At 47.0% G+C, this 26,358-nt stretch overlaps 1 protein-coding gene across 2 annotated transcripts; it reads left to right on the top strand.

Moving 5' to 3' along the window:
* Positions 1–3,578: 3,578 nt before the first annotated feature.
* LOC101174854 (ras and Rab interactor 2) lies at positions 3,579–26,353 on the top strand. 2 transcript variants are annotated; one of them, XM_020709230.2, is made up of 13 exons: positions 3,579–3,988; positions 4,121–4,146; positions 4,278–4,366; positions 5,045–5,145; positions 8,274–8,472; positions 8,805–8,916; positions 9,867–9,939; positions 10,142–10,233; positions 12,575–13,918; positions 21,316–21,624; positions 21,690–21,821; positions 21,908–22,065; positions 24,595–26,353. In XM_020709230.2, the coding sequence occupies exons 3-13, from the start codon at positions 4,307–4,309 to the stop codon at positions 24,949–24,951; spliced, it is 2,937 nt and encodes a 978-aa protein (XP_020564889.1). In that variant the 5' UTR covers positions 3,579–3,988; positions 4,121–4,146; positions 4,278–4,306; the 3' UTR covers positions 24,952–26,353. The 2 variants fall into 2 exon arrangements, with proteins under 2 accessions (XP_020564889.1, XP_020564887.1); XM_020709228.2 differs by lacking the exon at positions 4,121–4,146.
* Positions 26,354–26,358: the final 5 nt, after the last annotated feature.

Genomic DNA, 26,358 nt, shown 5'->3' with positions numbered 1-26,358 from the left:
GACAATGATGAAAAATCATCAATACAAGTTTCTTTAAGCATTGCACAAATAAAAACAACAATAAAACTATAATACATATTTTTGATCCTTTCATTTGTAATGGCCTTCCACTCTGGTTTTTAGACTCTGCACATCTTCCTTATTCTTAAAGATGGGCACCATCACAGTTCTCCTCCATTCCTCAGACATCTTCTCACCATCTAAGATCCAGTTGAACGAGCCAGTCAAAAACTCCTCTCCCATTTCTCCTAGACACTTCCATACCTCCACAGGTACATCAGGACCAGTAGCCTTTCTACTCTTCATCCTCTTCAATGCCACCTCACTTCACCCCCACTAATCTTTATTACTTTATTATCTTTATTACCTCCACAGCAGTCGCCTCTTCTATTCTTTGTTCTCTCTGGTTTTCTTCATTCATCAAAGTATTCTTTCCACAGACACCTGTCAGTACATTACCATCCCTATCCTGGATATCTGTACAGGTCACTCTCTCCCTCTATACTACCCAACCTAGCATACAAGTCATCATAAGCCCTTGTTTTCTTTTTCATCTTCCACCAGTTTGTCCTCTTCTCTACCTTTTCCCTTCTTTTCTTCATCCTCTTCATCACCAGAATCCTCCTATGCACCACCATCCTATGCTGTCTGGAAACACTCTCACCTACCACTGCTTTGCAGTCACTGATCTCCTTCAGATTACACTGTCTACACAAGATGTAGTCTATCTGTGGGCTTCTGCCTCCATTCTTATAGGTCACCCTATGTTCCTGCCTCTTCTCAAAGAACAGATTTACTGGAGCCATTTCCATCTTTTTTGCTAAATCAACCACCATCTGTCCTTCTACGTTCCTCTCCTGGATCCCAAACCAGCCCATCACCACCTCATCACCTCTGTTTCTGCACCAACATGTCCATTAAAATCTGCACCAATGACAACTCTCTAGAGGGATGCTCATCATCACTTCATCAAGGTCCAACCAGAAATTGTCCTCCTCCTCCAGCTCACATCCTACCTGTGGGATAAACCCACTAAAAACATTAAACATCACACCTTCCATTTCCATCTTCAGACTTTTTACCTCCACAACACTCCTAACAAACTCCTCCTTTTAAGATAACTCCTCCTCCATTTCTCTTCCCATCTCCATCATGATAGAACAACTTGAACCCTGCTCCTAAGCTTCCAGCCCTGCTACCTTTTCACCTGGTCTCCTGGACTCCCAGTATGTCTACCTTTCTCATCTGCATCATGTCAACTAACTTTCTACCTTTTCCTGTCATAGTTCCAACAGTCAAAGTCCCTGCTCTCAGTCCAAGACGCAGGACTTTCCTCTTCTCTCACGTCTTATGAACACACCTTCCTCCTCTCCTTCTTTGACCAACTGTGTTCCAATATTTGGTTTGGCAAAGATTTTACGTACGAATGCCCTTCCTGGCACAACCTTCTTTGTCCAGGCTTGGGACGGCACAATGAGACCCTGGCTTGGGCCCCCTTAGTGAATTTGAGTCCAGCTAGATGTGCATTCCACACTTAGATTCAGCACTGAGTTGAGTGGACCTCAGACTGGATGAAACATCAGGATATTTTGTTCTCAGGTGTCTCCACATTGGTGTTGTGTTATTACTAAATGTTAAATGTTGCATACAAGAAACACATTGAACATTTTTCTCCTCAAGAATTTCAAAGTGATCCCAAACAGATGATCTGGGATGATTTCTACTTTATTCCATTTCTTCACTCAAAATGATTGATACTCAACACTCACAAATAGACATTATTTGGAAGAGCTTTTGAATGCACTACAAAGAAACGGGTGATTATCAGCCACCAATCAGAAAAGACAGAAAAGTTTATCGTCTTAAAAATAAAAACAGAGATAGAGAGGCAGGTAAGACTGATTCAGAGGAAAAAAGAAATGCCCTGCTGGAAATCCTTTTCCTTTTGTGAAATGTTGGATGACATTTTCAGATCAATTAGATAATCACATTGTTATCTTTCATTGAATTATAATTCTGTAGAGAATGAAAACAACAGTGAAGATTCGGAACAGCTGGTGACGTAAAGGAACAGGAATTAGAATAGTCACGTGACTTCCCTAGTTTAGTCAAAGCTCGGAACAATGTTCTGAACTGAAGCTTAAGAACTTTCAGGAACAGGAGCTCGATCATGCTGTCACTAGCACTTTTCTTTTTTCAAATAAAAGAATAAACTGAAAGATAAGGATAATAATGATTTGACATAATCCGACTTGAGCTTTTCTCTAGTTTTCAGACTTTCAACAGAACAGCTGTGTCCTTCATTTGGGATAAAGGAAAGAAAAGGCGACATGTTGCAGGTCATCCAGGGTGAACCCCGCTCCGCCCGACAGCAGCTGGATACACTCTGGCACCCCTGTGACCCTGAAAAGGAACCATAGGTTTGGTAATGGATGGGAGGACATGTTGGATGCAGATGCTGAAAAACAGTCTGATACAGCTTTGTAATGAACAGAAAACAACGTTTAGATCTAAAACTTTTTTTAATATCTCCAAACCCACATGGATGCCTAAAACTCGTAAAAGACTGACCAGAAGTAATGGAGCTTACAGATTCTGTCATCCATCCACGGAGAAACGACGCTGCAAACTTCATCAATGAGGATAAAATGTCCAGAAAAGGATTTCTGATAGAACTTTGTGTTTGAAAGGGTGAGCTTTTTCACTCAGACACTTTGAGTGGACGCGGCTCACCATGTCAGCAGGCTACATCACAACAGCTTAACGCTTTGCTGTTGTAAATATTCAGTGAGATTTCAGTTCCAATCAATTAGGAGGCAATGAATCTTGATCCGGTTTCTGAAGGCTCCTTTGCCTTGTGGGATTAACTTCAGTGTGGACTCAAAGCTCTGCATGAGTTACTTTGAATTAACCCTTGTGCTATCTTAGATGACCACACCCTTACATTGACGTGTTCTCCCTACCATGACAAAGGTGGATAAAGGTGGAAAGATTTCATGGAATCCATGGACACCAGTGAAGATCACAAATCATTGAAGAAAAAAGGTTCAGAGCACTGTCTAGTGGGTCTAGATGACCCAACTCCCAATGGTAAAGTGCCTAGGATAGCACAAGGGTTAACTGGGAAAACCAGCACTCCCAAGTTAAAAACAAAGCAGCAACTCTGTAAGGAGCGAGATGGCTCAAAATCTTCCAATGTGATGCAGAGTGACTGACCCATCCCGGACTTAAACATGCCCCGTACTCAAGCCAACCCAGGTAATAGCTGAAATAAACAAATGAGCCCTTTCTCTGCTCCTTTTCTGTCGTTACATCTGCCTCTACATGCACTTATTCTGATGTCTGTGATGCAGCCACGTGACAATGCATGACATCTGAACAGAGGAGACGGTTTTCTCAACGGCGTCAAAACCAGAAGCTTCTATTAAAAACCGCTGCACACAGAAACACAAGACAAATCAGAACAGAGCTGGTTTCTGAATTCAATAGTTTAAAAGCTGGGTCACGTGATCAGAAACTTTTGCGTTCTGGAGAAAGGGAAAGGGGACTCTCCCTTCAGAGTAAAAGCGCGTGACCGTCTCCTGGGCGGCAGTTCTCAGACCTTGTCCTCCTTGTGTATTGAGGAGCTTGCTGTCGAGTCATCCCCCCCCCGTAAACCAACAACTTCGAGGTCACTAATAAAGCTCACGACGCTGTCAACGCAAACACGACAGGAAAGGCTTATTTTGAAAGGAACCGGAAGTCCCGCAGTCGCTGGTTCCAGCTGAAAGCTTTTGGATTAGACTCATGGAGGGGTTTCTGGTCATGGACAGGACCGGGACAGGTGCGGGTATTCGGGATCCAAAGTCCAACAGACCCGTGAGACGAAGCTCCGCGAGGAGAACCTGAACCGAACCGGGCCAAAACGAACCGTGAAGGCTCTCTTTCTCCGAGCCAGAGAATCGGCAGACCGCTCTTCCACGGATCTGAACCAATCCGACCGTTTCAGGTAAGAACGGGAAGTTTCCTACCGGGAAGTTTTTAAAAAGTTTCCTTCACGTAAACACGCGCGCACGCGCACGCTCGCAGGCATCTACCAGAAATCATGGAGGTTGTTTGGTTCTGAATCCGTCCACTACAGAGTCGAACCACAGAACGGAGCAGAATGTAAGACACCAGCCCGAACTTTCTCTCTGAAATGAGAACTTCTGACCCAAATCTGACGTCATCGGCGGATTCCCTTCCCTCTGAGCTCTGCGCTGCCATGACGTCACGCAGGTGATCTTTGTTCCTGACAGGTTCTCATGGTCAGCGCGATAGAAACAGCATGTCCACCGGAGGCAAGAGTGTGGCCCCCCCGCAACAAAGGAAGGGTCATTTCTTTAAGGTGGGTGTAGGCTCTCCCCCTTCTTACACACTTGAGGAGGAGATGACATTAAACTCAGCTGTCTGTGTGTGTGTGTGTGTGGGGGGGGGGGTTGCTGACGTCACTTAGCGGTTGATGTCCGACCAGAGTTTGCTCCGTCCATTCATCATTGCACTGAGAGTCCCTCTCTGTAGCTCTAACCCAAGGCAGTGGATCTGAAGGGGAGGGGTTCAGGTGTTCCGACCATCGGTGGGGAGGATGGAGGCGCCGGTGAATCCACAGTCACACTGGTCTTCATGCAGAGAAAGCCAAGCATAAAGACAAAACCTCCAGGTTCACATGCATGTGCCCCCCTCTCCAGATGACCCTAAACTTTGGTTGTTAATGAGCCTCCTTTAGGGGGAGCTGGGGACTCCTCTGAGATGGGGGGTGAAGCTCAGACATCCCGAAGAGACTCAGAGCAGGTCTGGTGCTCAGCTGAGGCTCTGAACATCTGGGGAGTGTGTCACCGTGGGCCCATTCTTACAGTGTGGTGGAGGTCTCAACCTCTTGCTGTTCTGCAGTTCAAACCTCAGACTGATGACAGAAAGTCTGCTTTCATAAAAAAACAAAGTAAATCGCAGATAAAGGACTTGGTCCCTGCCTGGACTCCTTTCTTCCAGATAGATCAGTGAAGGCCACATGTTGTTGTTTTTGCAGCTCATTGACTCATTTGCCTGGGAGATCTGCTCTCTGAGGAGGGAGATGGGAGAGAAGAGGAAGACCTCAGATGGAGACCAAAACATCCTCACGCTGCTAAGGTGAGCCCAGACTTCAACTCTAAAGCCTCCATTAAGGCTGTTAGTCCTCTGCTGACTGGATAAGACAACTGGACTAAGAAACCCCTCCTCCCTAGGACTCCAAACAGGAAGTAGCCACTGGGCAGCCAAACTCCCATAGACGTCTATAGAGAAATAAACAGCTGTTACTCAGTCCTTCTATTGGTCAGAAGAACCATTCTGGATCTGATACCTTTAGACCAGTGGTCCCCGACCTTTATAACGCCACGGACTGGTACCGGTCCGCGGCCCGGGGGTTGGGGACCGCTGCTTTAGACCACGGTCTTGCCTTTAGCAATCGATCCACTGCTTTTTTACCTCCCTTTATAGAAAATTGAAAAGCTACACACCACCACTCCAAAAGACACAGTTTGGATGGATGGATGGATACAATTTATTGATTAGAGAGCAAACATAAAAAAAATCACAAGGGCACATGATGGGATGTCTGTTGTGCATACTGTATGTGTTGGAGATGTCCTTCTGTGGAGCTGGTGTGTGTTTGGGACTGGAGAAGAATGATTCTGGCAGGGGTCCAGTCAGTGGGTGGGCATTTGGAAGTTCAACGTTCAGGATGATGCTCTGTTTATTGAATCGTCTGACGCAGTGGGTGAGGATGATGGAGTCTTTCTTGAGAGTCTCTGTTGTAGCTGGAAGTTGTTCACACTCGTTTACAGACTATGGTGGAAACAGAGATGTGATGGGCGAGCTGGGAGGCAAAGGTAGTGATGTCACAGGTGAGCATGGCTTCTGTACAGGTGAGCATGGCTTCTGTACAGGTGAGCATGGCTTCTGTACAGGTGAGCATGGCTTCTGTACAGGTGAGCATGGCTTCTGTACAGGTGAGCATGGCTTCTGTACAGGTGAGCATGGCTTCTGTACAGGTGAGCATGGCTTCTGTACAGGTGCCTGACCGTGGAGATTCCCATGACAAATGAGTCTGGATGACAGCTGAGTGGCAGCTATTCCTGGCCGTTAGGTAACTCTGGGCAGGTGGAACATAAGCAACAGGTGAGAAGGCAATGACTGTTGTCATTGCCTTCTCACCTGTTGCACTCCTCTCGACGTTGCCTCCTCTCGACGTCACGGTTCAAAAACGACAGTAATCCCCATTACTTGGTGCAGTGAATACTAGTACTTTTAAAGTGTTTTATAAGAAGTCTGTTTGTATCAGAGCTTTTTTTTAATGAGACAAATCTTTCAGCTTTTTTGCGTTTGGCCTTTTTATGATGGTCATTAACTCCAACATGAAGTTTCTCTGCGTTTGGTACAAAGTTTCTTCATGGAGACTGAGCAGCAGTTTTCACAAACCAGAGACGGAGGCTTAATAATTAACCCGACGACGTACTTCTTGATCCCTTCACATTGGTTTCTGGGAAGAATCTTCCAGCGGGTTTTGATGGCTGTCTCCAGGATTTGCAGAGGACAGTTCTTGGTTTTCATGTTCTGAGAAAACTCAAAGATGGAGCTTTGCAGAGAGAAAACAAAAGAGTTTTTTCAAAAATGTGACAGTTGGTTAAAATATGATTTAGCTTCTGAAATGAGCTGCAATCTGCAAAAACACTGTTCCCTTCATTAAAGCCTGTGAACCAAACATGAAGCTATAGTAAGACACCCACATTTGACCTGCTGACATCCACATTCATAATCACTCTAAACTCCTATGATGGATTCTTTTTTCCTCTTTCTTATTCCCGCTCCTGAGCGGGCGCAGAGGACTTTGCAACATGCGCCTCTTTAGGACCTGCAAATGGAACAGGGGTTGTGTCAGGAAATCTACTCACTGAGTAGATATCGGCTGGAATTTGGCTGATCCAAATGGATCATAAGACGAGGGTGGGGCTCTCCTGGTGTGAGAAGCAGCAGTTTGCTGAGTAGTGGAACCGATAAGGCATCAAAGCAGTTGGATCGGGCCAAGCCATCCCAGTCCAAAGCTTTCTTCCTGCAGCAGACCAAAGCCGTTTGGACGATGAGCCCGAGGACAGCTGAGGGAGGCGTCTGGGTCCCGATGAACAGTGTCTTGTAGAGCTGCTTCCAGTGAGGCAAAGTGCATTGACTGGCGATGCACCAGGTTCAGGAGAGAGTTCAGTAGATCCTTCTTGGACCTGAGCCCGTCAGAGTTTCTGGAGCTCTTTTTTGAGGTTCGTGACCTGTTTGTTGCAGTTATGTCATTGTTTGAAGCCTTGTTGTTCCATAATGTTCATCTGCTGCTCTCACTTCTTCTGTTCTTCCTGTTTCTTCTGTTTCTTCCTTGATCTTACTTTGTTCTTGCTCTGTTTCTTCTCCCTCCTTTTGTTGGGATTTTCCATGTGAGTCTGCAATGTCTTAAGATTCAAGGGAATGAAAAAACACTCCTTCCCATACCACTGGTGGTCCCAGACAAATTCAGAGTCCAGCTTTACTTCCAAAGAGTTTCCTTTCATTTTTGTGACACGATCCGATCTTCAGTTGCAGACATGGATTCCCAAAGCATTTCAGGAAATGGCTGCGCTCCTGTGAGACACGCCGGAGCAGAACTGCACATTCGTCAGACTCCATCAGAGTTGTGACAGCAGTTCAACTTGTTCTCACTCATGCTTCATGTTTCCTGCTGCATGTAGCTCAGTGTTATAGTCCCCCCCCCCCACAGACACACCCTCTGATGAGTCAGACCCACGTACTCATAAAGCTATTAACGGATATCAGACCTTTTTTCTGAGCATCGCAGAAACGTCTTTAATGAATTAGGAACTTAAGTTTATGAAGGCCCCACATAAATCCTACATTATTTAATATATTTTAAATATATTACACAATATCTACATCTGATCACAGTTTTGAATTAAAACTTCATGTTAAAACATCATATGCAGAAACATGTATATTATGTTTGTTCACTCTAAACCTAAACTTAGTTCAATCCATCGGAGCCTTTTAGGAATGGAGATGTTTACATTAAAATGGAAACTGAACTTCTTTTTGACATTTTCCTTTTTCGACCTTTCCTAAATGAACGGATCACCAGCTGAAAAGCTCAAAGTGGAATGATGTGATGAGGGCTTTCTTTACTTTAATGCCATTTGTGGGAAACATGATAAATGCGGTCTAAAGTTCCAAACCTCTGTTTCCAGGCTCAGTAGGGAAGTGGGGGCTCTGTTCCTGCAGACGTCAGACGGTCAGCAGGCGCTTGGAGCCAGTGACTCCGGGTACGCCTCTCTGCAGCGCCGCCTCACAATCCTGGACCGAGTGACGCACACGCACTCTGTGTGGCTGCTGCTCCCCCTCAGCCAGCAGGGGGCCAACCGAATTCTGCAGGGGCAGCCCCCTGGGGTAAGAGCTAGATCACAGCCCCTCAAGAGGATTTCTGACTGATTCTTCCTTTATGACTAAAATCAGACTATATCTGTCTTTTTAAACATGACCAAGATTTTATGATTTAAAAAAAGTAGAATTTGACAATTTGAATTGCTTCCTAAAAAGAATTTACCTGAAAAGCAGAAAAAATGAAGTTTATTATTGTTGCACTCTCTAGGAGTCCAGGCTCAACATTCTCAGGATTATGATAATGAAATCAAAAGCGCTTCAGTTTTACGGATCAAAACAAGCAAAAGTAAAGCCAGTTGAAGCAAATGTGTGTCAGACGTCTGCTCCTGTTCCTGCAGACGTTTCTGGTCAGACGGTCCAGCAGCCTGCAGAGGAAGGTCATCTGTCTGCGCGCGAGCAGAGACGCCGCCGCCCCTGTCAGAGAGTTTCCCATCAAGGAGAGCCAGTGCAGTAAGCTCCTCCCCCTACTGTCATGTCAGCATCACGTGACAGAAGGCGGGCGTCAATTTTCTTTTCTACGCTTTACCGGTAATTACGTTGTTCAGCTCCGAGCCCCCAGAGTGTCGAGGCCCCCAGGGGGTGGCCTGAAAAGCTTAAACAGCAGAGGCAGAAGCCGTAGGGTTGGGGGGTGTCCCGCCTGCAGTGGGGCATAAAAGTAGGGGTACTACGGATCCCAGAAGCCACGGTTCAGATCGTGTCACCGTTTGAGGTACAGATCCCTTAAAAATGAAGAAAAAACAGGACAAAAAAACAAAATAAAAGCTTTCAACTTATTTTTCTAAAGCCTCAAAGCATAAATATGCAATAAAACATAATATACTTCAAAACATACATATACACACATTTACATACATATATAACCTATGAAGTACATCAAAGTATAGCTAATTGTGAGCTATTTTTAAAAGCAAAACACTTCTGATATCTGTGGAGATATTCATATTGGCTTTAAAAAAATTCAAAATGCCCATATATGAAAAAACAAAGTGCATTATGGTCCACTGTATTTTGAAAACACCCAAAGTCTACAATGGGGCAAAAAAAGTATTCAGTCAGCCACCCAGTGTGCAAGTTCTCCCCCTTAAAAAGATGAGAGAGGCCTGCAGTTTTCATCATAGGTTAACCTGAAATGAGAGAAAAGATTAGGACAAAAACATCCAGAAAATCACACTGTCGGATTTTTAAAGAATTTATTTGCAAATGATGGTGGAAAATAGCTGCTTAAAGCTTTATGGAAAGGCGGAGCTTCTTGGGGCTGGAGCTTTCCCTACCATAGAAAGGGGCAGATGGCGAGCTCTGCGACACGCCGTCCAGGATTAAACCTGTGACTCTCATCTATGACTGCGCTGCTGACACCTTTGGATGAGATGAGTTAACTTCTTCTGTCTGCTGTGCCGCAGCCTTCTCCCTGGAGGGGTCCAGCTTGAGTTTCGCAGACCTTTTTCGCCTTGTGGCTTTTTGCTGCTTCAGCAGGTAAGTTCATGATACTCTGCTTCCATTTCCCAGCATCCTCTTCTTTGTGTTGGTTTTTTAAAATCCTCACTTCAACATCTGTAACCAGATGTTCACGTCTGACTAAAATACCTAATATTGCTGTTGTTGCTACGCCTGAAGTGAGACACGTGAATCCTAGCCACAGGTGGAGGAACGCCTCTTCTCCCCCTTTTTGTTTTAGAGATGTGCTTCCCGTCACGCTGAGGCTGCCGGAGCCCATCACCTCGGCTGTGACCTTCAGCGATCTGCAGGAGGTTTCTGAAATGGCCGCTGGTTTGTTTTTTTACTTTTTTTGGTGTTTGATCATTATGGTTTGTGGAAGGTTTTATTAGTAAAGGTTCTGAGTATTTGTAGGAGGAGGTACATCATCGTTTTTCCTCGTCTGATGTGAAAACTGCAGATTTGTTTTTGTGTAACTCTTGTGGACTTGGTGTTTAGATGAGTAACACAACTGACCGTGAGGTTGGGGGTCAGCAGGGTGTCTGATGGTGCTTCTCCTCACAGACTTTTATCGTGAATGTTCTGCAGCTGCACTGAGGAGAACTTCTTCAGGGTGCTGTCCATCATTCGGGCTTTGGTCTGTCATGCTCAGCTTCTCCCCCCATGTTGACAGTTCTTCTGTGGCTCAAACTGAACACAAATTCAAATCCGCCTGAATTCACAATAAATTTAGGCTGAAATCAGATTAGCCCCACCCACTGCTACCCATTGGCTGTAAAAACAACCCCTCCCCTCTCATTTTCCCAAATAGGAAGTACCATTGCTTTCTGATCCGGGCGCCACCATGTTGAAACCAGTCGACAGTGATTGGTCCGAGTGGCTGTGAGTCTTTGTATCTATGGCAACGGTGATAGTAGTTGCTATAGATACAATGACTCAGAGCGACTCTGACCAATCACTGTCGACTGGTTTCAGCATGGTGGCGCCCGGATCAGGAAGCGATGGTGAGGCATTTTGCCTCATTTGGCGTGAGCCGGATGTTAGGCGTTGTCTGTGGGCGGGGTCACACCTCCACTCATCCATCGTTTTTACAGTCTACGGCGCTCCCGTCACCAAAATGGTTGACATGGTTCTGCGGGTTGGACAGCCATAAAACTGTTTGTAGGCTTTCCCAAGTTAAGAAAAATTGGGGGGGGGGGGGGGGGGGGGTTATGAAATACATCTCATCCTCACCTGTGCAAGTTTGTGGGGATTTTCTCGTATGTCAAGGGAATCAAATTTTCATGAAAGTTGCAAAACATGAATAATTTCCCAGAAACAACACAGACTCTTTGTGCTCCAGACGTAATAAGGAGGGAGCTCCCGTCTCTTGAAAGGGGGGAGGAGCCAGGCTCCTCATTCATGGCTGTGAGTCAAAGCACAGCAGAACAGAGCGCGCTCAGAAACGGCTGCTGGTCTGTCAGAAGCTGTGAAAACGCTTGGATCCTCTGAGGGACAGACGATGCTGCAGTGACTTCGTTTGGTGGTACGACTCGGTGACAGTATGACCTCCAGCTTTCATTTCCTTTTTCTATGTGTTTCAAAAAGCTTTTGGGTTTTCATGTTAGGGGGGCTGAGGCGGCGGAGGGCTTGATGGTGGTCCTAAGTGTCTGTAGAGACATTTCCAGGAAAGGAAAATACATTTGAAAAAACAAAGGGGGAGCTTCTGAATGTAAACTCTGGTTAAAAAAGATTCTGACGGAAGCGGCTGCTCAGCTCTGATCTATTTTCCTTTTTGTTGTTGGAGATTTTTTTGTTTTTCACAAGTTTTTTGTTTCAGTAAAAACAATCATCTTAGTGATGTCCACCATCCCTGAACTGAGACAACATTTAATAGGAGGGAATTCAGACTAAATGGAAACAGAAATCCGATGAAGTGTAAAACAAAATCAGGCTAAAAGACTGAACTTTAACTGAAATTAGATTAAATTTAAAATGTAATCAGACTGGGCTTTAACTGATACTAGAACGAACCTAAACGTTAATCAGCATGAATGTAAACTAAATTCAAAGACTATTTTTACACTTATAGACTGAACAAACTGAAATTAGACTCTGTTTTTACTGAATTCAGACTGAAATCAGACTGAACATAAATTGAGATCAAACTGAACCCAAACAGAATTTAGACTTAATATGAACTGAAATCAGACTAGACTAAATACAAATGAGATCAGACTAAATTTTATCTTTTATTAGACCAAGCGTTAGTCGTTTTCTCCGTAGGGTGGCTGGGCTCCCTTAGAGATGAGGTGAGACGCTCAGTCACCCGCAGGGAGCTCTAGTAGAGCCGCTCGGGAGTCTGGTCCTGGACACCTCCATGGGGAGGGGTTCTGGGCATGTCCCTTTGAGAATACCAGGACACGCTGGAAGGACGACGTCTCTCAGCTGGCCTGGGATCGTCTATGGATTCCCCCCGGGGGAGCTGGAGGAAGTGGCCTGGGAGAGGGAAGTCTGGAACTCTTTGCTTAGACCGCTGACCCTCATACTTGACACAGGCTAAAATCAGACGGCTGTAGGACTACAATCTGATAGGAAGACGACCAGAACTAGACTGAAGTCAAACTAAAATCAATGTTGTCACTGGTGGATCAGTAGAAGTGGGAGTCTAATCTTCTCTTTTTTGGTCATGCAGGCTTCTGGGATGTTCAGCTGCTTAACAGCAGGCAGAGCTCACTGTCTCCATCAGGGACGGCGATTCCCTACAGACTCCGCCCACATGCCCAAAGAGCCGTCTGCCCGGCGGGCGTCCAGGCATTTTCTCTTCAAACTCGCCCCCTGTCCGAGCTGGACTGTTTCCAGGCCAACGGGGCGCTGTGCTTCTTCAACCCCCTCTTTGCAAAGGTGCATGAGCCAAGTGGGGGGGGCTCTTGCCCTGACGGTCTTGAGGTTGGAGGTGAGGGAGAAGGAAGAAGCGTGCAGAACTGCAAAAGAAACGCCAGTCAAACCGGGCCTGCCCCTGACGGACCCCCTACACCTCCGCCCCCCACTGCCGAGCAGACCCCTCCCCAAGTTGTAGGACCGCACAGTATGCCAGGAAAGGTGTCGTGGACCAACACCCCCAAGGAGAAGATGGAGGGGAGGGAGAGGAGTGCCAGCCTCCTTCCTTGCCTCAGTTCCTCAGATAACATCTGTTCTTCTGACCCCCCCCAAAAAAGGTTTAGCATTAGCTCCCCCATACCCATTTTGCGGCCATCCCAGTCTTTCCCTCCACACCAAGCCAAGACCTTCCAGCCATCCAGTCTGGAGGAGGATGACTCTGAAAAGACGGCCCCCAGATCCAAAGACTCCTGCAGGTCTTCAGTTCTGAGGACCGACCTGCTTTCTCTGGACCGGGGGGCTCTGGAAGGGTCTGCTGGGGGGGAGGCCCGCCTGAGTGATATGAGCTTCTCAACAGATTCTTCAGACTCGCTGAGTTTCTCACAGTCCTCCTCCTTTTTCATCCCCTTTCTGCACGAGCCCAGCCCCCCAACAATGGCGGACTTTGACACTCACCTGCCCCTCTCCCTCCCACCCCCCCACCTGCCTAACTGCAGCATGGATGAAGATGAGGAGGATGATGAAGGAGAGCCAGAGTATGGTGTGAGCCTGGACAGCGATTCTGACCTGACCATGGGGCGGGCGGGGCGGAGCCCCAAGCAGATCCCCAGCGGGGGGGCTTTAGTCCTCCAGAAGGCCTTGAGAGGACGTTTGAGCAAGATGAGCAGCGTTTTCCATTCACTACTGACCCCCCAGAAGAAGGCAGTCCACAGGGTGCTGGAGCTGTCCTTGGACAGCACCTCCTACTTTGGATCCCTGGTTCAGGACTTCCTGAGCTTCATGGTCGACGGGGGGGGCGCCCAGGCGTGGCAGAGCTTTTCCTCTGGACTGGAGCTGCTGCAGACCGTCCGTCAGTTCATCACTCAGATGAAGATGTATCTGCGACAGAGCTCTGAGATGCAGCCCCCCATGGAGAGCCTCATTCCTGAGGACCACATCGGTGAGTGACACTGGTTTAGTCTGAGCCTTTCGTAGAGTGCCGGCTTTTCCACCAAGCTGGTGCAAGTTCTGGTTCAGAACCAGAACCCGACCCAGCAAACTGGTTCTTAGGAGACACCAGCTCTTTGGCCGACCCGAGAGAACGAGCTTCATGCTAGTTAAGTCAGAGCAAAAAGGAAAGAACAAATGTCACCCATACAAGACACCTGGTGGGACCTTTAACCTTTCAAATTGAAGAGTGTTTTTCAAACACTGAGGTCATTTTCTGCAGGAAAAAATGAAGAAGACAGAAACCTTCTGTCGATGTCAGAGGACATTTGAAGGATGACACAAAACCTCCTTTCTGCCTGGGGGTGGGGGTGTTGTAACAGGCATGTTCAGAAGCCCCGACTCAGCTCTATCAAAACACGTTGCTTTGGAAGAATTGAGCGGGAAAAACTGCACACTCAACAAGAACAGTTTTATGTTAACGAGAAAATAGTTGTTATATGCAGAGGAGGAGGATCCTGAATCTCTGGTTGGACTGCAGCTCCATCAGAACATGTCCTCCTGGTGAGCATGCATGCTGCTGCAGCGTGGCCCCCCCATGATCTCACTGTTGACACTGCAGCTGCAATCCTTTTTGGGAAGTGTGAGTGATGTCTTTATGGAAAACTGTTACAGAAAACCCATAAAAGCAAGTCCAGCACTTTCACATCCACATTTCTTCTGTGCGCCAAAGCATAAAGAAAAGCTGGGGGTGAAGCGTGGCCCCCAGCATAGTCAGTCACCTGAATGAGGATCAGACAGGTTAGCCTCCTCAGACCCCCCGGCAGACTGGCTGTGACCTTCAACACAAAGGTTTTCCTTTTCTAAAAAGTAGAAGAAATTTTTTTTTTTACTGAAAGTGCAAAATACACATGATCCCTGGGGTGGGCTGGGGGGCATTTATTTAGTCATTCACACAAAAAAACCTGTCAAACAAGCACAACGTGCACGTGGAAACTCCTGCAGGAGGAAGTGCAGCATTTCAAAACGTTTGTGACGCTTGTCTACTCTGGAATCAGGAAGATGGAAAATCCTGAGGTGCTTCTGGAAGGTCCAAATATAAAGTAGATGGTATCGCATTTGAAATAATAATTATAATAAACTGTAATAGTACGGCACCTTTCTTGGAATCAAACATAGCAAAATTTAAAAAAAGTAAATTTTTAATTTTTTTATTTGTATTTATTTGAGGACATTTGATGTGAACCAAGATTTTATGGAGAGCAGGGAGTTGGTAAGAGAAGTGGGTGGAAGAGAGGAGTCAGGTTTGGTAGAACTGTAGAGCTGAGTGTCATCCGCATAACAATGGAAGTGAATATTTTGTTCAGAGTTTTTGAAAGAGAGGGAGAGGGTAAATGATCATTAGCAGGGGCCCCAGGACAGAGCCCAGGGGCACACTTGTAATGACAGGAACTGTGCGGTCGGTCAGTCGGTCGGTCGTGGAGTGAATATTTACACTGTAGCTAAATAAACTGAGTACAGTCTGAGAGATGTAGTGGAACCAATTGTGTTTATGATACAGATGGTGGAGAGTCGGTCTAGAATGAGAAAGATGGGTATGAAGTTGTGCTGCAGCAGTTTTTCTTTTTCTAATGAATGGAATATTACAAAAGGGGATGGGAATTACTGAGGTTGATGGGATCTGATCCATGTTATTTGGGTATGGGTGTGACAATACTCTATTTTATTTTTTATTTTTTTCTTAACTTGTCCTGTCCAACAGCTGGGCAGGCAGATGAGGACTGAAGGCCTCTTGTGTTGGACATATTTTACTTTAACAACAGGGGTTATTAATCTTCAGACAAACCAGAGGTATGACTGAATAAACCCCTTTTGTAATCGAGGCTAAACTTTATTAATTTTAATCGTATTTAAAAAATCTTTGGTGTTGGACCGGACGGAAAAGGAAAGAAGGGAAGAAGAGGGAGGGACGTTAGAGAGAGGGGGGGATAGGAGGGTGATTATGGGAAGGTGGGGTAAAACCATGAAGCAGAATGAAGCAACAAGTTGCTGCATGTTTATCATTACGGTCAGGTTCAATGTGATACAAATCTAGAAGGGGCGGGGTCTGTTCACACACACACACACCCAAATGTTATAAACACAAAATTGTCAACATGTACACAATACAGATAGTGTTCACACACGCACACTTATGCCTTCAAACCAACTAGTGAATTCAATTCAATCATGCAAACTATTAGTGCAAAGGTGAGCTAACACCTGTGGTCAGGTGAGTGTTTCTGTTCTTCTAAAATGGATGGAGGAATGTGAAGAGAAGCCTTTTTGAGTGTGGAGGGGAATAGTTCCAGTGGGGAGGGACGATTGAATAATGTTGGTGATGGGAGGTCCAGGGAGGGGAGAGTTGCCTTGACCAGGGCATTTTTGACAGAGTTTAGAAATTTGATTGACTGAAGGTAGAGTAAATGTTGAGAGTAAATGACATGTGGCCACTGGAATTAGTGGATTAGTACTTGAAATGGGTCTGAGTTGCCAATGATTGTGCTGGGTTTTTAAGGCAAAGAAAGATACTGTGGTGTTACAAAACTCAAAGGAGTAGAAGTGAAGTGGGAGTAGATTCAGAGGTTTTGTAATCTTAGAAAAAGGGTAGAAAAGGACAGCTGAATCCAAGCCACACATCACTGAGTGCAATGCAAAGCGTCACATGCAGTGGTGGAAAGCTCGCCGCCACTGGACTCTAGAGCAGTAGAGACGCCTTCTCTGGAGTGATGGATCTCACTGTTCAATCTGGCAATCTGATTAATGAGTCTGCTTCAGCATACCGAAACATTTTGGACAATTCCATGGTCCCAACCTTGTGGGAACAATTTAGAGCGACTGCTTCCTCTTCCAGCATGACTGTGTACCAGTACACAAAGCAATGTCCTTAAAGACATGGAGGACAGAGTCTGGTGTGGATGAACTGGACTGGCCTGCACAGAGTTTATTGGTTTATTTATTTGGAACCCCATTAGCTTTCACAGGGTGGTAGCCAGTCTTCCTGGGGTCCATAAGCAAATATTTATATACATTTTACCAATTTCACAAAAACCAAAAATGATTTTATAAAATTTACTGACTAATTCATCATATTTACCTTAAAAGCTTCACATGTTATAATAACTTAAAAACAATTTCATTTTTGTACCAGCATCTCAACAACACATACATTTCATAACAGCAAATCATGCAAATCGGTAGTTATTGTAAGCAGTCCGTGTATCTTAGTTTTAAAATCTTTTTGAAATGAGATTTGCAACTAATAAGCCTTGTCCTTCCAGAAACTTGATTCCACGCAACAAAAGATCTAAATAGCACTTTTCGTCTCATACAGTTAGATCTTGAAAAAGGAACAATCAAACCACCATAGCTGACCTGACGAGTTTGATATTGATGACAATACCCACTGTATAATACTTTGTTTACCAAAAATTGTGGGTATTTTTTAAAAATGACGTTGTGCATTAGGCATAGAAGACTGAGTTGTAATTTGTCTTTTACCCTCATCCCCCCTAAAGTGGTGTGCATCTCATTCACATTGGTCCAATAAGAGCAACCAAGAGTCACCCTGACAGCTCCATTTTGGGCAAGTTGTAATTTTTTTAGATGCCCCTGTGCAGCACTAGACCAGATGACTGGGCAATACTCCAGATGTGACAGGACCAGAGACTGTACAACTGTCTTCATGACTGAAGGTAGACGGTATTGCGCAAACCTCCGTGCCAAGGCAATTCCTCTGCCCATCTTGGATACTATATGATTAATTTGATCTGTCCAAAAGAGCTGAGCATCCCATTTGATGCCCAGAAGCTTGGTTTTAGTCACTTGTTCAACAAAACTATTGTCAATACTCAAATTCAGGTAACATGGTGCATTCAACAAATATTTTGTACCGAAAACAATGCATTTTGTGTTAGATGTATTAAGAACCAAGTTATTAATCTTAACCCAATTGGTAACTGAATAAAGTTGATTCTGTAGGGTTGTATTGAGCTCTGGGACAGTAGCAGATGCACAGAATAAAGTTGCGTCTTCTGCATATAACATCACTTCTGCATTTTTTCACCTCCTGGGACAGATCATTCACAAACACTGAAAGTAAAAGTGGACCCAAACAACTACCTTGTGGAATACCACATAATCTAAACTTTGTTTCAGACAAGCTACCATTGAAGAGGAGTTTCTGTGTTCTGCCATTAAGATAATTTCTTATCAGTGAAAGGGACAACTGTGAAAATCCACAACATTTGAGCTTTGCCAACAGAATATCATGCATGGTTGATTACATCAAAAGCAGCTGTGAAGTCTAAAAGTACATCACCCACATGTTTTTTATGATCCATATGTGTTAACCACTGGTCTACCATATGTACTAATGCCGTATTGCTTGAATGGCCTGGTCTGCAGGCAAATAGTTTAGCATTTGATTAAATATCAACCTTTTAAATATTTTACTCAAAACAGGAAGAACATGAACTGGTCTGCAATTTGAAGCAGTAAACTCTAACTATTCATCCTTTAGTTTAGTTTAGAAACCATGTAGGCTAAGTTTACAATACCATCCAGTTTCAGGTCTGACCCCCCCCCCATGAGCACATATAAACCAGCTCTTTTACCAGCTATTTCAGAATTAGAAATAGCTAATAACTAAGTCCAGATGACAGCCCCTAAACTTACTACTATGATCCTTAATTAGAGATTGTTTGTCAGGAAACACTCCACTGATCAGTGCTCTATTAAAAATATGACATATTGGTTTGTTCAAAACATTTGCAACTATTTTAAAGATTCTACCATCAATGTAATAAATACCTGGTGTCTTATCACCAGGTAGTGAGAGAAGCACATTTTGAACATTATTCTCACTAACAGTGTCGAACACCAAGGAACAAGTTTTATTTTCCATAGAGTCCTGACCTGAACCCCATAGAACACCTTTGGGATAAATTAGAGCGGAGACTTAGAGCCAGGCCTTCTCCCCAACATCAGTGTGTTACCTCACCAATGGTCTAAAATTCCTCAAAACGCTCCTCAACCTTGTGGACAGCCTTCCCAGAAGAGTTGAAACTGCTAAAGGTGAACCCACATCATATTGAACTCTGTAGGTAAGGGATGGGACGGAACTTCAGTTCATGTGTGAGTCATATGGTGAGCGAATACTTTTGGTAATAGTAATAATAATTGGTATAGTTTATATGTCTTCATGGATAGAAATACCAGTTTTTCTGAATATTCATTTAAGTTCTGTTCCTTCAGCTTTAGTTGTCTGGGGGTCCGAGTGAACCAAGAAGCAGTGACGTTGAGTAGACAGACCTAGTTTTGAGTGGAGCATGAATGTTCAGGTTACAGAGGTTATTGTGTAAACCAGTTCAATAGGAGTAAAGAGATTGTGAGTAGTGGGAAGGTTAGTGATATGAGAGGATAAGGGGTTTTGTTGATTTTATGGATGGTCATGGTGTATGGGGGGCTGCATCAGTTGGGTGAAATACTGACATTGAAAGTTACCAGGGAGTGGGAGGGAATCTGCTTGAAAGACCTACTGCAATGAAAATGGCTTTTTTGGTGTTTTTAACATGTTCCTGTTGCATTTTTCTGATGATGGGAGACATAGAAATTGTGATGAATCTGGAGTAGACAAAAAAAAAAAGATTGTAGTTGTAACAGAAAAACCACAATCGGCGGACCACAACCCCATGGTCTGCTCCATTCTGATCCTTCCACTGTCAGACAAATAGATCCATGAAGGTCTTTGTTTTCCTCCTCTGAGCTGGAATCTGGATCAGAACCGGACGGATGGATAGATCTGATACTGCTCTCCATTTTGTTGCACCACTAACAAAATGGTGTTAGTGGGGTTTTTGAGAGCTGTAAGCTAGTGGGAGAGAGTAAAAAAAAGGGAATAATGGGAAATGAGCACAATCTAACTCTGCGCCAACAGTCCTCCTGCCGCTCTGCAGAAACTATGTCCTAGAAAATGACAGAGATTTTAGCTAAAAACTTCATAATCATCATTACAACAACAACAGATGATCAGAGTGGGACTTAAGGCATAATGTGGAACACCTGAGCTGCAGACGAGGTTCAAGAAATGCCCTTTGGTGTGTGTGTGGGGGGGGGGGGCAATGATGGGTGATGGCAGCCAACGCTGGCCAATACAGGAGTATTACATTCGGTGAGAGCAAAGAGAGCTGTCAGAGATAAATATGTGAACCTGCTCTGTTTATAAAAAGATGCTGATGTGAGACATGAAACACAATAAGTAGCTTTTTTTATTAATAAACCTGACTGCCACAAAGCTCACCTCTTGTCCAGGTGGAGCAGCAGCAGGCAAAGCGCTCCAGTTAGGCAAATGTCTTGCTAAACTGACTGCTAAACCACAAACTGATCCTTCTGATTGTCCTCCTTCAGGTGTTGTGCCGCCCACTCACTTCAGGTGTTTGTTACCGAGCTACAGTCTATTTTCCTGAAGCCACAGAGCAGTCAGAAGCAGCTTCTGGGAATTCTGCTCTTTTCTTTAAAATGGTCTCTAAAATGGCGCCCTAAGAAGAAGCGCCTTGAGTCTCACATGAGTTAGCCGGATCACGCTCACCTGGATTTCCACTCGTTGTTTTGAGGACATTTGTTTGCTAAACACATGCATTCAGTGTCCAAAGCTCTGCACGGAGAGGAAGAGCACAAGGATGCTGTTGTTAACGTTCAGCTGAAGGCCGGAGCACTGCAGGCCACGTGCACAAACACGTGCACGGGCAGCAGAGGGGGTCTGCTCTCTGATGCCCCCTGCGTCTCTTAAAAAAAGGTGAGGCGTGCACGTACGTGCAGTAGCCTGCATCAGAGACGGGCCTGTGCGCTGGATCCATCTGTGCCCCCCCCCCCACACACACACACACACTGTGCCTGTTGAGTGAATGAGCTTGTTTTTCGCAGGGTGGGGGGGTGGGGGGTGACTCACTGAGAACCGTTGTTCTAATGAGTTCTTCTTCTGAGTCTGGTGCTCCAATCTGAGCCCAGATCCTGCCCCCCCCCCCACCACCACCACCACCACCACAGTCAGAGGGGTGTGACCTTCACCCTCTTGCTGCTCTTCCTCGTGTGTGTTTCAGAAATCATCTTGGGACAAATGCTTCACTCTGGTGTCATATCTATTGGTAATTAACAGCTCTAGCTTTTGTGTTTCCTGCCTTTTATAAGACCCCCCCCCAACCCCCACCATAAGAGTTCCATCAGAAATGTTGGAACATTGGATTGGAAATAAATGAATGTGTTGTCCCAAACATCTCCTCCATCTTAGGGGACCAATGTACTTCTTGACACTAACGTTTCAAAGACCTGTGGCATTCAGACTGTTTCTTTTGCCCCCCCCCCCTTCCCCAGACCATATTCTGGAAAGAGCCATGCATAAGTGTGTGCTGAAACCTCTGAGGCCAACAATAAGCGCCGCCCTGCAGGATTTCCAGGTGCGCAGTGGGGCGTGGCAGCAGCTGAAGGAGAACCTGTCTCTAGCCAAGGCCCAGCCCCCACAGGAGATGGGGGTGGTCGACATGTGCCCCCCTGATGCCGTGGCCATAGAGAAGATCAGGACCAAGCTCCTCAACATGTGTGCCCTGTACTCCCCAGAGGAGAAGGTGAGGGTGCTGCTGAGCGTCTGCAAGCTCATCTACACCCTGATGGAGGACGCTGCAGGTGAGGGTCCTCGCCTCCTCAGAGTCTCTGAGAAGGAAATGAATCTGACTCCCACCCGTCCGCAGGTCGTCTGTGTGGTGCTGATGACTTCTTGCCGATGTTGACCTACGTTCTTGCCCAGTGTGACCTCCCCGAGCTGGAGAACCAGGTCCTGTACATGATGGAGCTGCTGGATCCCTTGCTGCTGCACGGAGAAGGTTCTTCTTCACTCTTGGGTGGAGCAACTCTGATGGGGTCTCAATAGCTTCCATGTGTCTTCAAATGGCTGTTGTCTAACATTCAGGGGGGTACTACCTGACCAGCACCTACGGAGCCCTGTCCCTGATCAAGAACTTCCAGGAGGAGCAGGCGGCCCGAGTCCTGAGCTCAGAAACCAAGGACACGCTAAAGCAGTGGCACCGCAGGCGCACCACCCAACGACCCTCCATCGAGGACTTCCAGGTGTGTCTGAGTCTCCGCCCACATTCATACGACACTCAGCCAGCTCTGCCCACAGCCATACCACACTCAGCCAGCTCCGCCCACAGCCATACCACACTCAGCCAGCTCCGCCCACAGCCATACCACACTCAGCCAGGTCCGCCCACATTCATACCACACTCAGCCAGCTCCGCCCACAGCAATACCACACTCAGACAGCTCCTGCCCACAGCCATACCACACTCAGACAGCTCCGCCCCCATTCATACCACACTCAGCCAGCTCCGCCCACATTATTACCACACTCATCCAGCTCCGCCCCCATTCATACCACACTCAGCCAGCTCCGCCCACATTATTACCACACTCATCCAGCTCCGCCCACAGCCATACCACACTCAGCCAGCTCTGCCCACAGCCATACCACACTCAGACAGCTCCGCCCACAGCCATACCACACTCAGACAGCTCCGCCCACAGCCATACCACACTCAGCCAGCTCCGCCCACATTCATACCACACTCAGCCAGCTCCGCCCACAGCCATACCACACTCAGCCAGCTCCGCCCACAGTCATACCACGCTCAGCCAGCTCCGCCCACAGTCATACCACACTCAGCAGACTCCGCCCACAGTCATACCACACTCAGCCAGCTCCGCCCACAGCCATACCACACTCAGCCAGCTCCGCCCACATTCAAACCACACTCAGGCAGCTCCGCCCCCATTCATACCACACTCAGCCAGCTCCGCCCACATTATTACCACACTCATCCAGCTCCGCCCCCATTCATACCACACTCAGCCAGCTCCGCCCACATTATTACCACACTCATCCAGCTCCGCCCACAGCCATACCACACTCAGCCAGCTCTGCCCACAGCCATACCACACTCAGACAGCTCCGCCCACAGCCATACCACACTCAGACAGCTCCGCCCACAGCCATACCACACTCAGCCAGCTCCGCCCACATTCATACCACACTCAGCCAGCTCCGCCCACAGCCATACCACACTCAGCCAGCTCCGCCCACAGTCATACCACGCTCAGCCAGCTCCGCCCACAGTCATACCACACTCAGCAGACTCCGCCCACAGTCATACCACACTCAGCCAGCTCCGCCCACAGCCATACCACACTCAGCCAGCTCCGCCCACATTCAAACCACACTCAGGCAGCTCCGCCCACAGCCATACCACACTCAGCCAGCTCCGTCAAGAGCAATACCACACTCAGCCAGCTCCGCCCACAGCCATACCACACTCAGACAGCTCCGCCCACAGCCATACCACACTCAGCCAGCTCCGCCCACAGTCATACCACGCTCAGCCAGCTCCGCCCACAGTCATACCACGCTCAGCCAGCTCCGCCCACAGCCATACCACACTCAGCCAGCTCCGTCAAGAGCAATACCACACTCAGCCATCTCCGCCCACAGCCATACCACACTCAGCCAGCTCCGCCCACAGCCATACCACACTCAGCCAGCTCCGTCAAGAGCAATACCACACTCAGCCAGCTCCGCCCACAGTCATACCACGCTCAGACAGCTCCGCCCACAGTCATACCACACTCAGCCAGCTCTGCCCAAAGCCATACCACACTCAGACAGCTCCGCCCACAGCCATACCACACTCAGACAGCTCCGCCCACAGCCATACCACACTCAGCCAGCTCCGCCCACATTCATACCACACTCAGCCAGCTCCGCCCACAGCCATACCACACTCAGCCAGCTCCGCCCACAGTCATACCACGCTCAGCCAGCTCCGCCCACAGTCATACCACACTCAGCAGACTCCGCCCACAGTCATACCACACTCAGACAGCTCCGCCCACAGCCATACCACACTCAGCCAGCTCCGCCCACATTCAAACCACACTCAGGCAGCTCCGCCCACAGCCATACCACACTCAGCCAGCTCCGTCAAGAGCAATACCACACTCAGCCAGCTCCGCCCACAGCCATACCACACTCAGACAGCTCCGCCCACAGCCATACCACACTCAGCCAGCTCCGCCCACAGTCATACCACGCTCAGCCAGCTCCGCCCACAGTCATACCACGCTCAGCCAGCTCCGCCCACAGCCATACCACACTCAGCCAGCTCCGTCAAGAGCAATACCACACTCAGCCATCTCCGCCCACAGCCATACCACACTCAGCCAGCTCCGCCCACAGCCATACCACACTCAGCCAGCTCCGCCCACAGCCATACCACACTCAGCCAGCTCCGTCAAGAGCAATACCACACTCAGCCAGCTCCGCCCACAGTCATACCACGCTCAGACAGCTCCGCCCACAGCCATACCACACTCAGCCAGCTCCGCCCACAGTCATACCACGCTCAGCCAGCTCCGCCCACAGTCATACCACGCTCAGCCAGCTCCGCCCACATTCATACCACACTCAGCCAGCTCCGATGTCAGAGCAAGAAGAGACTAAGTTTTTCCTGAAAGTGTGTTGAATCTTTTCTGCTTCTGACGTGTTTTTGGATCATGGAATGTTTCCCCTTTAGCATTGCTTTTCCTCTGGCTCCTCCCCAGAATTACCTGCGGGTGGCGCTGCAGGAGCTGGATAGCGGCTGCACAGCCAAGACTCTGCAGGTGCGGCCCAATGCCACCGTGAGGGACGTGTGTCGACTGTGTGCCCTCAAGTTTAAGGTGCTCAATCCGGAGAGCTACGGGCTGTTTTTGGTCATGGGGGGCAGCTGCCAGCAGCTGGCGCCAGACACCCACCCCCAAAAGTTGAAGGCTGAGCTACACAGTAATCCATCCACTGCTCCCTTTCACTTTGTTTTCCGTCGTGTGTCCATCACTGATCAGCAGCCCTCGCCCCCCTGTCCTAGGCTTCAGGCCCCACCCCCCTGCTCGGCACAGTTTAAGGAGTCTGCCCCCACCTGAACAATGACAGTTCATCTGGTTCTTGAGGATGAACATAGTGGTTACTGTGGAAAACTCTCTGCTGCCCCCTGCAGGACTTTCTCTGAAAATAAACTTTGTGTGTTCAACCAGGTGAGCACGCAGGTACTGTAACGTGCACAAGAACATTTTGGTGCTTTGACCTAAAGATGAAGCTCCGCCCCCTGGCAACAGGGACTCCACGTGCTCTTGTTTTTTGTAGTTTTCACTGTAGAAAAAAGCAACTTTTCACTGAGACACTAGGACAGTTTTAAGAAGAAGTGGATCCAAATATCCATCCATTTGTTTATCCATCTTTAAACCCGTTTGATCCTTTCAGGGTCACGGGGCGGAGCCAATCCAGCTACTGTTGGGTGAAGGCGGTGTCTGTTCAGAACCAAACATCCACGAACATTCACACTGACAGCTTCAGGGTCACCAATCAGCCTATGAAGCATGTTTGTGGACTGTGGGAGGATCCTGGAGAAAAGCCACACAGCCACCAGGAGAACATGCAAACTCCACACAGAACGGTCTCAGCTGAGAATTGAAGGCGAGAGTGCAAACCACTACACCACAACTTGGAGCCCCTAATCTAAACTGTGCAGAATTGGACAGTTGTTGGCTGTTCTTTGTCAGTCAGGATAAATCTAAATACATTTATGTCTGCTTCATAAAACTACAGGAGTTGAAATGATGCAGAAGAAAGAGTCTTTCAAATAAACCAGTTTTATTTCATTTTGAGGAATTTAAACTTTTTAGTTCAGTCTGAAAATGTGTTGGTGAGTCTGGATGTCAAGGTGATCCGGTTTTAACGTAGGCTGTTCTTCCACTGCTCCTCCTGAGTGTCTTCACACATAGGGGGCGGCCGTGCTGCACTAGTGGGGCGGCTGACCTCGATACGGAAAATTGCAGGTTTGATTCCCGCCCATCTTTCGAAGTGTCCTTGGTGATAGGTTGGCGCCATCAGTGTGTGAACGGGACTGTAAAGCACTTTGGGCCTTCTTTATAAGTACACGCCATTTACCATTTAGCATTCAAACAAGAATGTCACAGTAATGGTGCCCAAAGAATTCTCAGAAAAGCCTCCATTTTGTGCTAACTGGTAAAATCATGTTAAATCCAGGAAGTCGAGGAGCAGAAAGCTTCTTCTCACTGCTCAGCTCTGTTTCGTTTCATTGCATTTTAAGCTCAGGCTTCATGTTGTTGCCTGTGAATTTAAAGATGTGTGTCTCTAGAAAACAAAGAAAATGTTTCTATAAATTGAAATAAATGTACAGCATCGATGTTCAGAGCCCTACAACGTCATAAATGTCAGTAGAGCCTCAGACCTTCATGAACTTCTGATAACGACCTGATGGCTTCACTGAAGTTCAGCTGCCTGACGTTACCAAAAAATCAAAAAGCACT

This window comes from Oryzias latipes, chromosome 15, assembly GCF_002234675.1.
Source record: "Oryzias latipes chromosome 15, ASM223467v1".
Taxonomy (NCBI): Eukaryota; Metazoa; Chordata; class Actinopteri; order Beloniformes; family Adrianichthyidae; genus Oryzias; species Oryzias latipes.
Note: the sequence above shows the minus strand (reverse complement) of the source record. Positions and strands in the feature narration are given on the sequence as shown.